At 37.6% G+C, this 16,666-nt stretch overlaps 1 protein-coding gene across 7 annotated transcripts in view; it reads right to left on the reverse strand.

The window, feature by feature from the left end:
* CASK (calcium/calmodulin dependent serine protein kinase) overlaps positions 1-16,666 on the reverse strand; it is a 192,196-nt gene that overhangs the window by 67,469 nt on the left and 108,061 nt on the right. For all 7 annotated transcript variants that reach the window (XM_066177041.1, XM_066177044.1, XM_066177046.1 and 4 more), the window contains exons 7-10: positions 7,355-7,530; positions 5,146-5,268; positions 2,722-2,805; positions 1,051-1,150 (exon numbers count right to left, since the gene is read on the reverse strand). In XM_066177041.1, coding sequence (XP_066033138.1) covers positions 1,051-1,150; positions 2,722-2,805; positions 5,146-5,268; positions 7,355-7,530 — 483 coding nt within the window. The remainder of the gene's footprint in view (positions 1-1,050; positions 1,151-2,721; positions 2,806-5,145; positions 5,269-7,354; positions 7,531-16,666) is intronic.

Below are 16,666 nucleotides of genomic sequence, written 5' to 3' on the forward strand. Positions count from 1 at the left end.
CGAACTTGGATTCCAAGAAGTAATATTGGAGAATTTCAACCAAGAAAAGTTTCCCCCATTCTTATGGGACATATAATTCTTATATTAATGGCAATGAAATAATTTATAATAATTACTTGCTTATATGAAATGGAAGGAAATAAATAATTAGCATATGTAGTCAATACATAATTCTCCACCTATAAAAATATTGGGACAGAGAATTATCACACAGCAAATCAACACACACAATTAAGTTCCTGAAATGTCTTCTAGAAAAGTCAGTAAATAGATAAAATATTCTGCCAGTACTCATTAGCTGCTTAGAAAAATTAAAGACAGTCCTTCTGGTCTTAAGTTTTTCTTAAAGGTTCATTTAAATCGATCCTAAATCCTAATTCTAGATCAGACAGAACAACCCAGACTTTTGCACTGCAAGGATTTTGAGCAATGTTATGTTAAAATTAAGACACATAACTAAGACAGGGCTGTGTTAGTTTAGGGACTGACAAGTTATTTAAATTTCTGAATCGGGGCTATGCTGGGAGGTCCCTGAGTACATGTATTGTCTCTCTCTGAAGATCTGGGGGTCAGAAAAAAACTCTCCAGTATTTTTTTATTTACTTTAAAAAGGACACATCTTAATCATACTGTTTTCTAAAACAGGAGGTCAGGAAACTTTGTACATAATGGCTTCTTTTTATTAATAACTATTAGTAAGGTATTAGAGTTCACTCCTGCCTAAGAATTCAAGACAAAAATTCAATAAGCTTTTATACTCAAGTAATATAAAAGAAATGTGAGATTATAACATTATTTGTAATTAAATGTGCATACAAGAAAAAAAAATCAGACAGAATTTCTGTAGAAGCTTAAAACTGTGCCAAGATTTTCTCTCTTTTGCCAGCCATAAATGCCATTGTGACTGAAAATTATTTATTCTTTCACATGTAAATGTTAACTTAATATTCAATTTTATGGAATCTCAAGAAATTAGTAAATATGTGGTGCTCTGGTCAATACAGACTTAAGACATGCTGACTGCAGTAAATACACTTTCTGTTAAAATACCTGAGGAGGTGGGGTCTTCAGAGAAGTCTGGCAGCTCTTCAGGGGGGTCACCATAGAAGGAGTTGAATTTGTGGCTTGACACAGCTGCTAGTACTGCCCCCTGAATAAAAATACCCACACAGTCTCAATTACACAAAGAAGGATAACTAAACATTTCCAGACACCTTGGATCACTCAATCTCCTGAGGTCTCTTGTGTGTTGACCTTTTCAGCGAAGAGCAAATAGATTTTCTAGTCTTCAGCTCTGCCTCCCTTTTATTAGTGACCACATCTAACAGAAGAGCTCGTCATACACCAATGACAGTAAAAATATTCTTTACAAGGGGATTCACCAGAACAGTTTTTTATGTGAATGTGTCTTGAAATAATAACTGTGAGGCATAAATTCACACTGTAGAACAACGTAGACAAAATAACTAATCTTTTTATCTTTTCCTGTTACTTAGACTGAGTGGATTAGCAGGAATAAAAATTCACTCTTTAAAGCACAACACTATGTTTTTATTTTAGAAACTGTCATAATTTGACACTGACAGGACTAGAATACTTTGACACCCATAATGCATCAATATAAAAATAAGACTGTTACATAGATCACAGAGTCCCAGAATGAGAGTTACAGGGGAATTTATAAACCCAGAAAAATGGTTACCTGCTCTGACATATATTCACTTGTTCAAGTAAATTACACTTTAACCACTCAGGTTTTAATGCCTCACAGTTACGGAAATATGGACAAATTTCATGAAACATACTGCAGAACAGTGCTTTGGATAATGTGACATAAAAAATAAAGAAGGTATAAAAGCTCAGGAAACTAAATATAGTGGTATCCCCAGGAAGAAATCCAGGAAATATCTGAAACTGCACCTAGAACAGGAATCAGGTCATATTCTAAAATGTACTAGATAGCATTTTAATGGAAGTATTACCTGGGCATAACCACCTAAGAGAAAGGGCTGTTCATGAACTGTGGCAACCGTGCATCCTCATCATCAGCTACATGAAACTTTTGCAAAGCAGCAGCTCAGTGTGAATACCTGATTCTGAGTTTTATTATAAACTGCAAAACAGCCCATGAACTGTAATGTTCCATGTTTCTGTCATAATTTTCTGAATCTTTCAGTGAATTCAGAAATGTTTCTGTTAAACATTCCACGACAGGAACAGAAGGAAAACCATGTTGTTTTGGGCTAAAATGTTCACATTATTTCCAATATGGCTAAGAAATAAACTAGTATGTACTTAAACATAAAAACATAAACACAATAAACTAAAAAATATGTATTTGCTTTTCTTCAACAGAGACATTAAAAATTACTATGTTCCTTTTATTATAAATGCAACACAAAAATAACAGAAGTGATTGCATGATTCTCTCCAGTAATTCATATTACACAGAATTACTGAACTGATTGAAAATGAAGACATCATATACACCTTGGCTGATACCAGATAATTTGCACTGAAATTTGAAAGCTATGCACTAAGAAAGAAAGGACAAACAGCCTTTCTAAGGTGTCATTTCAATAAACATCTGTGAAGGCCTGTTGCAACTTTTTACTTTATTGCCGGTTTCAAAGCATGGATTTCTCTTAGCACTTTTTAAATGAATCAAGTGTCACACAAAACTTGAGCTGTGTAATTATATTAACAGTACATTCAGTTTACCTTTAGTTTTCGTCTTGCATTGAATTTTCTCAATTGTTCTACTGTTTCTGGAAGATGAATCTTGTATGCATAGCGATCTCTCTCCTTGAAAAACCCCACAAAAAACAAACCAGAAGAACATTAAATACAGGCTTTTAATATCCTCTTGACACTAAGAAACCGGACAAGAAAAGTACCAGCTCATAAATATCCTAAGGACAATGAGAATTTGTTGCAATTTAAGGAAAACTTCAAGAAACTCAGAGGGATGAAAGTGCTTTGACAGAATTCTTAACTTGGGCCAAGGGTATTTTCTTTGTGTAATTGTTTCCCACCTTGTATTAAGATCCCAGTCGTTGTTGTGCTGTCAGTCTGTGTCTAGCACTGAACTTTCAGGCTGACAAGCAGAAAGCAGTTCTGCTTTTTGGAATTCACAAACCTCAGTGAAGCAGTATGTTCAAGCAGTCTTTTACAGGGTGCTGGATACTTCAGTAAGTTTGGGAGGTGGGGTACATGTCCAACAGGTCAGGAAGTGCCAACCCAATGCCAGCCAGGGGATGGTACAGGAAGAATTCTCCATTGTAGGTGCAGATGAAAAATTTGCCAATGAACAATTGCAGCAACAGAAGGGACAAAACCTGCAGCAGCCAACTACCTTTTCCCCCTGAAGCTATATCAAATCATTAATTTAATGTGTTTATCACATGCTTCTCCTGAATCAGAGTGAAACCACAGCAGTCCCTCATTGGCAGCACTAAAGATGTCTCTGTCTCATGGTGTATTTGCTCCTATCTATAAATGGTTTAGAAAGCTCTGAGTCAGCAGAGAAGGCAGCTCATTGTAGGCAAAAATGAGAGGACTGACTGGTAGAATGCCTGGCCTGAGCTTGCAAACAAAGTTGTCATAAACGAAACCATGTGACTTCCAACAAATAACAACATGATCAGAAAGAGACCACAGATGCCAAAAGTGCAAAGCTGCACAGGCAGAGCTTGCACATGCACACTACAAAACTGTCTTTTTAACAAACCTAATTAGCTTAGTTGCTCAAACAAAAAAATTACAGTTTTTCTGCCAAAATGACCCTCAACTAAGCTCTAGCTTTGGCACCTCAATGTGGGTATGCTCTCAAAGTGCCGAAGAAGTCCAGTTAAAGCAGGTAAAAACAGATCACCTGTATTTGTATGATATTCTGGAGTTCCAAAATAATGGTGTTCATTTCCATACACTTTGATATTTGATACACTGTGTGTGTCCCAGATGAACAGACAGAACTTTGGCTCTTTTTGAGTGAATGGCTGCAACCTGCAGTTTCCCAGCACTCAGAAGAGCTGCCTTAACCACTGTCATTTCTGAGAGGTGAACACTCCTGAGCTCCTCTTACAAGCTAGACTATTCTGTAGCTCGGAATACAAGAATCAGAGGCAGAAAGAGAGCAGAGAAGTGGAAGAATGACTCTGTTCACTGGTGGTTACACCATTTACTTGGAGGGAGAAGAGCATATGATCCTGTTCTTCCCAGGTTCTTTTTTTGTGGGTTTCCCTTTGTCTTATGTAGAGCATAGAGTCCAGAAGCAAACACCAGATTAGCCCCCTTCCAAAATAAGTGCCCTGTTTAAGTTAATGATATTATGACTCTTTTTACCTTGAACACCCACTACAGAAAAGAAACAAAGGATAACTAAGAAAAATAGTTAATTCATCACCTTCTGCCAAGGAAAATACAGTGCTCTGAACCAGTACTTGCCACTTTTTAGTTCTGCAGCACAACCCCATCATTGTCCAACCCCAATGTAACACAGACTAATGATGGACTGCTGAGAAACTATAGGTGTATCTTCTCCCGCTCCTGTTGTAAACCTTCACTGTACAGCAACTACTCTTCCACTGGCTTAACGTGTGTTGCAAAATCTGCTATCACTGAAAAATAGTTTGATTATCAGATGTCATATAATTTTATGCAGTCACAGTGGCATTGGAGCAACACACCACTACTTCTCTCCCTTTTGGTGGGCTATTTCCAAGAATATAATACAAGGAAGCAGCACAGTTCAGTAGCATAACCTACAGCAGTAGAGTGGGTGGCTACATGAGTTACAGGAAAGAGGTTTAGATATGACTGAGTGAAAAGGAGATCAGAAATTACTCCTCTGGAGTTTGAGAGCCACAGACAGACACATTAACACTTTCATTAAGCTTTATGCTATGCAGCCCTACTCTCTGCACTCTGGTGCTGTTGAAGATGTCCAAATGAGTTTGCTCATACGCAAGAGTTTAAGCCTGGCCATTATCACAATCTCAGGCTCTAATCCTACAAAGCATTTAAAGCACATTATCCCACAGTTTGTACAGTTCATGTCTACTTTGAAAAGTTCAGGAAAACAAAGAAATACATGTTTTGCTCCCTTAAACAAGAAACTAGCATGCAAACAGCTTCTTTTACTACCTTTAACCAGGGGTGATTCAGTGCTTCATACACTGTTATCCTTTCTGCTGGATCCAGCATAAGCATGCGGCGCACCAGATCTTTGGCACTTTCAGAAATATGGCTCCATTGCCTAGGATTCATCTGATTATGAGCAAGAAAAATAAATTAAATTAGTAGTAAGAATGTAGAAAAGAACCTAGTGTTTATGTAGACTAATTGCAGAGATTTAACAGTGGTTGGTACTTGCAAACATTTGCATGTAAAAGAAAATTTCTGAGTTTTTTAATAACTTGTAAAAATTGAACACCAGCTGCTATTGAAATGGCACAAAAATTGAAAACATAAACCCTGACATTTCCTTAATACTATGTTACAATCACAGTATAATTTCTACCTACTCTACATTCTGCTCAGATAAAAGTGACCATTCACTAGATAGAGTAAAAACATTTAAGCTCTGTTTAACTGCTAATTACATATATGATAAATGCAGAAATTAAATCTACTCCTGAAATCAATATGTGGAATGAGAATCTATCTGTTTCAATGCACAATCTCATGTCTGTGATTCTGGGTAAGAAGGGAGTAAGAGAATGCCTGTTGTGAACTACTCTGGTCCTGTCCTGAAGGTGCTATGGACAACGCCTCTTCCCAATAAATTCTTTTCAACTTCACAACAGGTAAAGTTTTTCCACTAGAAAAGTATAAAAGGACAAGACAATACCAGCAATTGCAACACTTTCAGAGCAGAACTTCATCTTTAGGAGATACAATGTGAAAGATGATTTAGAATATATTATCATTTTGTGCATATATACGGGTTTGTGCCCAAACAGTAGAAATGATGAACACCTGAAAACACTATACCAAAGTAAGAAAATTCTTGATGTGATATAAAGGATTATATCCTTAAGGTATTTCTAGTATTTCTTTAATTTATGGAAAAGGTAAGTTTTATTTAGATGATAGACAGCTAAGTTTACAAAGTACTAAATACAAATTCAATTATAACCAGACTCTTTTCAATGTTAAAATCTGGTCATTTAAACAGGTCCATTTTATTTAAAATCAATTTTCATTAAAAATGATCACTTTGAATTGGGGCACTCAGCAACATTATCTGGCTATGAAATGCACATTTATAGCAGTGATTCGTATTTTCTTTTTCAGTTCTAATGAAATGAAGGTAATTGCAAATTTGACACGATTTTCACTGAATAGACAAATTATTGTGGAAACAGGAACAGAAAAGGAACTAAGAGGACACAATGTGCTGTTTGTAACTTTTTGCTAAAAAAAGAGAAGTTAAATTGTATCCTTCCAGAAGGTTGTAGCTGCTTAAGAGATTCCATAAAGAAATCTTCCATAAAGTGGAACATCTGTCAGTCTGTGCAATCCCAAAACCAGTGCCATGAAGAAATGCTGCTGTTTCTAAGATGATAAAATTTAAAAAATGAAGTATGTGCTCCTGACCAAGCACAGTAACACTGCTGTCACTCACATTTTAGCAGACTGTTAAGGTGATATAATAAATCAGACCATCAGACAGCTTTGGGGGTTTCCATTTTGTAATTTGCTAATGCACAGCTCATGTATGACCTTGGTTCCAAAGTACAGCAAAGCTGATATTAAGACAAACATCACAGAAACAGTGAAGTTGAAGCTTTAAATTTGCCTCCACAATGGTCTGGGGGCTGATGCTGTGAGAGCTTCTCTTGTGTGCACAGATATGCCCTTGGTTGCAAGTGGCTCCTTTTGAATCATCAGCTGCACTTTACTGCACACTGTACTAAGGAGAAAAATGCCTGCCTGCATTTGTAAAATACCATGCATTTTGTTTTAAATCAAGGCAATATAATGATGAATGTTTATGACAGCTCTGTTGATCAAAAAACTTAAAAGGTGAATAAATGTGAGGTTACAGTAAGTTCTACTTCACAGCTAAACCTCTTGTCCTCCTGCTGGGCTCAATGTACAATTAGGGGCTGGTTGTAGCACCCATTTATTATTTCATCTGAGCAAATATTTCCATATTCTAATTCCTAGCAATGATGCAAAACACATCAGGTACAAGACAGACCGGGAAGGGAAAATCATCTCTCTTCTTGCGTGACAGATTTCCATAAGCTTTAAATTTAAATCAGGCTAAATACAAAAATCAACTTCCAGAAATTTTACCAACAGAGGTCATCTCACTGGAAAAGAATCCATGTATTCTGTCATTTACCTTGTATTTGCCTTTAATAATGCCTTCAAATAATCTCTCCTTGGTTCCATAAAAAGGCAAACAACCGCTTAGCAGGATGAACAAGATCACACCACAACCCCAAACATCTACAGGCTTCCCATATGGTTCTCTTTTTACCACTTCTGGAGCCATAAAGTGAGGTGTTCCTACACGTCCTAAGTGGAAATAAAAAGAAAATTGAGTGAAAGTGATGTGTGTCAAACATGGAAATGAAGAATATCAGTGCATTAAACAGAAACGGTTTTAATAAATTTTGTTCATGGTTTAAAGCTTTTAACACAATTTTTTTCACTTTAAATTTATACTTCTATATAAATACAGTGAGATAAATCAGCATTTCCCCTTTTGCTTCATTTTTACTTTTATAAATTGAGGAATATTTTACCCTAGGTAGCAGACTGTGAAACAATACTTGCAAGAGCATTAAGACTCTTCAGTGAAACTTGCCATATATAAGTAAACCCATCAATTTGGACAATCTTTGAAACAGGAATTATTCAAAGAGCAAAGACAAAGAGCCTCTAGAGTTCTAGTCCACACTGATAACTTGAAAAAGCTGCATCTAATTGGCAAGAGCAGAGTTTGGTCTGATGCTCTGCCCATACCTTGGCTGCTCTACTGAAACTGTCAACGAAAATGCAAAATGTCAGCAAATGTGTTATTCATTTGTTTGAAGAGGGCAGTATCTTACTTCAGATGAAAAGATAGTGCTCATTTGTTTCACAGAGTGCTTTCATTGACTGTAATTAATGTTTTCCTACGAAAACAAAATGTATTTAGTAGCAACTCATCTTTTGGGCAGATAGAACTGATTAGAATAACTTAATTAAATTTCTATGTAACATATTAAGCCAAATAAAAGCAATGAACATTTAACCTCTCCTTAAAAATGTTTCCCATTGTAAAGAGTTTTGTTTCCATTGCAAAAATTAAACTTGCAATGATCAGAATATCACTGACACAAACACTGTAGTCTTTGGACTACCGTGGTTTGACCAAGTACCAACAGAAGAAAAAGATCATCACTGCAGCAAACTGTCACCACCAGGACCCCCTTCATAAATTATTGTTGCTTACTACAGTGGTTTTCAGATGCTCCATTCCAGGCTTGCAGCACCTGCTGGTTAGGAGAGCCTAAAATGCAGCCCAGAGAATCTGAGGTGTTTGCAGGGCACATATTTAACTCAGACTTGTCTTTGTACAGAGACTCTCATTTGATTAACCTGCCCTGCTCACCCTCTGCATGGGAGTCAGCTAAGACACAGCACTGGGAACAAAGACCTATTGGAAGCAGCTTCCTCAGTAAAGACCACTCTTTGTTTATCCCACCTAATGAAGGAATATGATCTGACCATGTTCTGTTAATTAGTCCCTTCTGCATCTCAATGATTGAAATACTGTCAGAAAGACAGCAGCTTTTTAACCATACTCTTAAGAAAAAACACCACCATTCAAACTTCTTTATGTGGCTTTCTGCTAAACCTTTTAATTCCCAGTTTATCAGGGAATTCCCCTGCCAAACAAATGTTGGGGATCTGTCTGTGACAAAGGGATGTTACCTCATCACTAGGCTGGGCTGGCATCTTAAAAAGTCCCTGTAGTTCAGGCTGACCTGATGGCAAAGGGGCCTTCCTGTGGTAAAAAAGAATAAACCACCAAGATGCTGCAAGTCCAGCTCATCCCTCATATCACAGGAGGAGGAGGAAGGATATTTAGCCTGGACAGAGAAAGAGATGCACATGGGGAGAGATGATTCACTCTTCCTGTGGGCTGCACACACTCTGTAGGTATACGGTAATTTCAGCCTAACTGAGAAACCTCAAAGCCAAATCTTCAAGATCCCATATATGAGGTGAAGAATTATCTCCTTAGATGACTCTTTCTCTTTTAGATGCCTGGTGGCAGGGAAGACAAGGAAAATGGAAGTCATATACACATCCAGTATGCTGAAGTTGCTATGATTTTTTTTTTGCCTTTTTTATGTGTCTAAAAATTTGTATCAATAAGGTTTCATCACTTTTTTTTGCCCTTTAGATGCCATCACTGGTGACAGGAAAAGGATCAGCATTTCCAGCTCTGTATCAGGCTATGCCTGTGCATAAGCAGTAGCACCTGCCTGTACAAAGAGCATTTTTCTATCCTTCAGACTGCTCACATGATGTTCGTGGTGTGCCTACCATAGACTAGGAACCTTTAACTCAGGAGATCATGAGAGGCCACAGAGCAGCCTGGCTTATCCAAACCTTGTCTGCTTCAGTGGGAACTTTCTGAGACTTCGGTGCAGAGGAACCCATTTGCAATTTTGGAGTAGGAGTAATCTTTCTTACGTGTTGAAAAATAAACCCCATCTTTTTGTGGTACTCACTTAAATATTTTTAATCAATACAAATGGAAATTCATATATTCTCTGAAAACTGTCTTCCCACCATGCTTTATAATGGCTGTTATAAAATCTGACAAGTGTGGAGAAGAGGAATTACTCCAAAGACAAACAAGAGAAGTCAGCAGAAGACAAAATATCACATGGGGTAACAAGCTATTTAAGAGGCATTAAGGCATAGTTGTCTGGATAAATTAGTAATGAAACCATGGACCTTACATATCAAATGATACCTAAGTTGATTTAATGTCTATTTTCAACAATTACGTGGCAGCCGTCTAAGCTCAGGAACATTTTGTGGTTTCAATAGGAAATTGCAAAGGTGAACACGGTACAAAAATGACTACGTGCCTAAAGGTTGACAATGGCTTCAAGGTTTGGGTTTTGGCTTTGGGTTGTTTTTGTCAGTGCACTTAACTGCTGCACTTCACTATAGTGAAGGGTAACCTACAGAACACCCTATGTCCTTGCAAACATTACATATCCTCCTGGTGTAAATAGCGTATTTTGCAGCAACAGATGCTATAAAAGCATTCCAGTAGCAAGATGGAGTGTAGGAATTTAGGTGTCAAGGTGCTGGCACTGAGGCTGCAGGGGTGGTCTCTGTGAGGAGGGGCTGGAGCTGCCCCATGCCAGACACAGACAGTTCCAATGGGATCATTGCAGGGCACAGATCAGCCCAGCAGTCAGGACAGTAGTGCTGCAGGGAAAGCAGATGTAAAGAAAGGGAAAAAACCTGCCCAGCAAGTGAGGAGCTTCAGAACTGCCATTCCCCATCCTCCCTGAACCACTTGGGGCTGGATGGCAAGTCAGGAGTGAGGGAGTGAAGCTGAACATGGAAGGCAAGGAGAGGACACGGTTTAATTTTTGTCTTTGTTTCTCATGATCCAAATCTAGTTGATACTTCAAAGTTCCTATTTTGCTTCATCTGGTGAACCCACATCAGAATGTGAGGCTGCACCTTCAGTTAGTGCTCAAGGGCTCTTACAAACAGACAAGTGATCGTTGAAAACCAATCCCTCTCTGATCACCACATATCTTCTTCCTGCCCTCCTGGAAGTTAGAAGGTGCTTCTTCCATCACAGGTAGAACTCAATCTTTGTTGGTCTGCTCCAAGCCCACGACACATAAAAATACACTTTGATGAGAGTCTTGTCATGGAGCACAAGGAATAGAGTGCTTTAGTAAAAGAAAACACTACACAGCTGTTTCAGTCCCCACCAGGCTGTTGCCATAAACCAGATGAAAAATGGATGTCACTTAAAAGCAAACTGAAAAATCAGTGCTACTTAAACCCTAATACTCACTTTTAAATTTGAAATGAGAACTCCATAAATACAAAAGAAATGAAAAAGATGACTAGGCTAGATTAATGAAATCCTGCCATTTACCACTGCTAGATTATAATTAGTGGAAACAGAGACAGACTTGGTTTTGTAACCTTGTTAGTGCTGATTACAAGATCCCGATAGTTTAGATGAGAGGGCTGATGTAGATACCTATGGTGGTGGAAATCACAATTTTATGTCCATGAAAAAGCAAACCCAGAAGAATCAGAAACTTAACTGGTTGAGACTGAACTGTTCAGTCACACAGGATTTAAAAAATGCCTATATATGTGTACATATGTATTGGAACCTAGAAAGTAATTTCTGGGCCAGCTGTTATCCTTGTGACCACTTCATTGGGTTCATCAAAGGAGCAAATGATGATTCTGAAGTTATTCTAAAAACTGACCTGAGCAAGGACTATTGAGCTGCCCCTTTGAACTGCACTTAGCTCAGCAAAATGAACAAGGGGCACACAGGAGCTCACACAGATGGGGAGTTTTCCTATGTTACAACTACAAGAACTGTAAGGAGTATCAGTAACAGCATAAATACAGTCAACAGAAAGCAATGTTGTCTAAAACCATGGATTTTCACTGCCCTTTAGATCAAAAAAATCACTTCTGCTGAAAATTACTTAGTAGAAATTCTGCCTTCTAAACATGTCCAGTGTAAAATTTCATAATTCTTCTCAACAGTTCAGTTTTAAAATATTTTAGAAGCTTTTCAATTTTCTTTGCTATTTTAGGAGAAAGTCTGCATCTTTTTGGAGGCAGTGTGAGAAAGAACAGTAAGCAAAGGCACTTTTCTCTGAAACAGGTAACTTCTGCCTTCCACAGGCTTTTTGTTCTTCAGAATATAAGCACACTCACAGATAAAATCAAATGACTGTGCACGAAAAAACATTTTAATTGAATATAGATTGAATGCATGCACACACAGAGGATTTTTAGATAGACCCATAGATGAGAAGAAATCATATGGAAGACTGGAACAAATTTTCTGTCTGTGTGCTTTTAGGTTGTTCTTCTCTGTTCTAGAGTGGCATTAACTGAAAATCATCACTATACAAAGACTCAACAGTGGCATGTAGCGAATGTGATATCTGCCTCCAGCCATTTCACTGTAAATGCCCACATCAAAGTGTTTGCTGAGTTAGGGCACTCAGTGCCTGGACAGATACATCCAGGTTACACTGGTAAGGATATCTTATTTCTAGAGGTAAACTTTCTTACCAGCCATTTTTTAAGGCATGTTGGCTGCCTGTAAATTTATAAAGCTGCTAATTTTGCTGATTTTTCCTGTGGATAAACAGAGACCTTCAGTCTTCAGGTGCTGTCAATCTGACATCATGTACAAGCACTAAAGATAAATTTTGACTTACCTTTGATAATTTAGTTTCTATGACTCTTTCCATATTATTCCAGACAATAGGGCTATGCTTTCCACAAGAAGAAGAGTATATACAGAGACCCAATCAGATTTTGTCATCCCTAAGGCAGGGGACTGATGATCAAGATATCAGAAGGAGAGTCTTTCAACAGCAGTAGTATCTGAACGATGTATAAGGAAACAACTGGAACAAATAATTTTTAGGAAAAAAAAAGTGAGGTACTAATAAACATCACCATCTGACCTCTCACAATAGTGTAATAAGAAATATGCTCACAAATTAAGGTGTTTCTAAAAGAGTGGGATGTCCAGAATAATGTGGAAGGAATCCAAGAATCACATACAACAGATCAGATAGGGCAGTACTTTACTACTCTTTAATTCCTTTCCACATTACTCCAGACAATAGAGATGTTTAAAGCAGGTGTACAGAGGAGATGAGTAGATTAAAAAAAAAAAAAAAAGAAAAAAAAAAAAAAAAAGGAAAAAAGTAGGGGGGAAGGGGTAATTCAGCTTCAGCACAGAAGACTGTCTGAAGAAAATGTGTTTAAAAGATGCATCAGCAGACAACTGGACAACTGGAGATGAGTGTCCAGAAAACAAAGCAAAGCTCACGTTAATGAGACAAATTGCTTCAGTGGCCTTTTCTGCCATAAGACTATGATGGAGTAAGTAAACCTAAATGATTTCTCAACACATTAACCTCCTGTAAGCACTCTCAAATCAGCCCAGAAGTGAAGTGCAGTTTCTGTGAGACAGTAAAACCACAGTTGTATCTTTTAAATAAAACAAAGTCTCTTAAAGGCAAAGCTGGGAAGGGACTCACATTCTTTTATTTTTCAGGGAAAAAAAGGAAGTGAAAACACTACTCAGTAAGAGAAAGAAGACTACTAGCACAGGACCTCAGCTCACAAAATTTTAATTCTCCTTGGAAAACAAATGAAAGCTTTGAAATACCAATCAGACACTGATGATGAAAAGGAAAAAGAGTCTGGGTAGTATAAAACCCCTCCAATATTAAAAACAAACAAAAAATAGTTTTCTAACCTGGGGTTTATAAAACCACCAAGATGCAGTTTGGTGAAGCACTGAAGATGTTGCCCAGAGAGACGACAGATGCCCCATCCCTGGAAACTTTCAAGGTCAGGTTGCTCTGAGCAACCTGATCTAGTGGAAGGTGTTCTGCTCAGGGCATGGGGTTGGACTGGATGACCTTTAAAAGTCCCTTTTCTACCCAAACCATTCTGTGATCATTTTTACATTGATGAGAACAAAACAAAAAACAAGGAACTTAAAAAATTCTGGCCCCTTCTTCCCCATTCCGTAGTCTTATTTAGAGGAAACTTTATGGAAATACCTTCCTTTGCCGTTTTTGTAGTAAGTCTCAAAATGCAGCTCACAAGGAACCAAGGGCACTTGATATTTATGTGCTGTACTTCTACTAAGAACACATAAGATGTTTTCCAATAAGATGATAATTTACATTAGGATGCCATGGGATTTTGAGGCAGCCTAGGGCATCTAACTAATTATACATGAAAATTATTACTGGACTGGATTAACATTGTGGTATCTGTGACATTTCGCTGCTGAAGGTAAAATGTGAAAGGCAGTTAACTATCCACAGATAAAGAACTTCATATCCTACTTAGGTCTACACAGTTATCTTTTTTTGTACTAGTTGAAACCAGGAGAAATTGAGTAAGTGAAGGAAATACTGTTGTGAACTCAATTCTTTTTGTTCCTTCAGACTTTTATACCACATACTAGCTAAAAACTCCAAGATTCAGCATCAGAGAGATCTGATATCAGATAAATCTGATGTCACATTTAAGAAAATATTGTGACAATTCATACTGTGCTCTGCAAGAAAAACTCTCTGAGGAAGGAGACAGAGATCATAATGTGAGATGAGTCTATTAAATCACTGACTTCCCAGAGGTTCCACTACTCCAGCTGCATCCTAACAATGCAATGCACAATGTTTACTGTCTACGTGCTGTTCCATAAAGGAATTCACTAATAAATTATGAAGATCTCTAACTCCTGTATATACTGCCAGAGTTCCTTTAAAAAGTACTTATTTCAAGGCTTCAAGTGAAGCCCTCAGTACAGTTTTCCATTTCTGATCATAAGAACTGAAGCAAGAAGAGATCTCCAGAGATTAGTAGCTCATGAAACCTATTCCTTGTAGCTCAGATGACAACACACGATTCTTAGCCATTTATTGCAGCTTATGGGGAAATGGAGTGGAACAAAGAGTATTTCCTTACATTTTCCCCTCTGGTCTTATGAAGACATGAATTATGGCTACATCCTTTTTTTTTGGTACTTTATTTTACTTACATAAAATAAATTACAATTAAACTTTCTTAAAAATAATCTCAACTGAGTTGTTAGCTGAGAAAAATAGAGTCACTCCTAAAATCTTCTCCATACACATTTTCACCAATGACATCTAGTATGATGTCATGGCTTGTTGTCATGAGCTCTCTTACACTTCTGTTGAACAGCCTACTTGAACACCTACCTACTTGAACGAACTCAGTAGTTACAATCCTTCTGAACTTCTCAAGTCTGTCTTTGGACTTGTATCAAAAGATTTTAACACCTGGGGTTGAATGTAGCTTACTACAAAAATCCTCCCCCAGAAATTTATGCTAACTCTGACAAAGGTGTCTTTGTCAAATCCAAAAATGTTACAGTCCCCAAACAAAGCAAAAGCTGTAAGCTTGAAGGCTGGCTTCAAACACACTGAGGGAGAAAATTCCCTTTAGCTTGTTCTCCTGGGGCTACACAGAGTCTGGGATTGCCAGGTGTACAAAAGTAGGAAAATCAGCACGAACAAAGCACAGGGGATTTCAGGCCAGTAAAATTCCCTTAATGCCATGAGAGATTTTATTCAATAGCACATTTCTTTTTTGATGTATTAACCACAAAATGCAGGCATTGCCATGCTAAAAGGGAAATAATGCCATGCTAAAAGGGAAATAATTGACTACGTCAAGAAGAATCAATGTTTTCCACTAAAAATTAGAAAAGTAATGTGAAAGTGAACATGTTGGTTATGATACTGCTCAGACTTCTCTATTTGGAGAATTTCTATTTTATTTACGACACAATTGAGAAATAAGAAGTGCCTATAAATTATTGTTACTATTAAGACAAAAGTTATCCATGGGGCACATGAACAACACCCTTAAACAAATGTGTAAACACTGATTTATAAGAAATTTATAGCCCAGTTTGAACAGCCAGTATTGACAGCTTTCATATAACACATATGGGTTATATTGTAAAACTGAATTAATAAGACCTTGTCAGCTCTATGTAGGGAACTGTCTGGTAATCTGTCTTCAGGTAGGATTCCAGCAGGGAAAAGAACTGCCAGATAACAGAGGCAGTTTGTGCTTTAGAGACTGGAATGTAAGATGAGAAGAAAGAGAGGAGTCTGTTAAGGAGACTTTCCAGAGTATATAAATAGAGTTACTCTGGGTATCCCTGAGAATGAGTGGAATTTGAAGCTGAAAGAACAAGTGCCAATGAAAAGGCTGCAAATTGGAAATGCTGGTTGAGAAAAAGGAAAAAAAAAAAAAGTGTGTGAAGGCAGACCAACATGGTAGAAGTTGAGGTGCAAGAAGCAAAAGATACTGATAAATATCACAGTGATGAGGTTTGAGACCTGTAAGAGCTGCAAACAGAACCCCCAGCACCGATCACTGCATGGAGGTTGGGCACAGGAACAGTGAATGGAATCACAGGACTGGGAACAGGAACACAAAAGGCAAACTTTGGGAAAAATGCAGTGAATTTTTTTTTTCAAAGTTGAACTTGAATGTTTCTTGCTAGACAATTGGTAGTCTGAAAGCACACTGCATCTGACTGCCTCCAGAAGAGTGGCTGAAACAGAAGTGGGTAAAGTTGCTCAGCAGAACATAAAGAAGAAAAACGAGATAACTATAAACAAAAGAGTAGAAACTATCACTAAAAAAAAAGCAGTGGCTGAGGTACAGATAATTTGAGTAACACAAGAAAAGTAAAGAAAGGAATGGCCATTTATTACAGCTTAACTGAATGGGTATTTTCTGGAAAAGATGTCTCTAGTTAATAAGATACTTGGATATTTCCAGGGTATCAGCAATATCTGGAAGGGAATGGAAGCTGTTGGTATGTTTATATTTGATTTGCTTT

This window comes from Chamaea fasciata, unplaced genomic scaffold, assembly GCF_029207755.1.
Source record: "Chamaea fasciata isolate MVZ Bird 193981 ecotype frontalis unplaced genomic scaffold, bChaFas1.0.hap1 SCAF_2, whole genome shotgun sequence".
Classification (NCBI taxonomy): domain Eukaryota; kingdom Metazoa; phylum Chordata; class Aves; order Passeriformes; family Sylviidae; genus Chamaea; species Chamaea fasciata.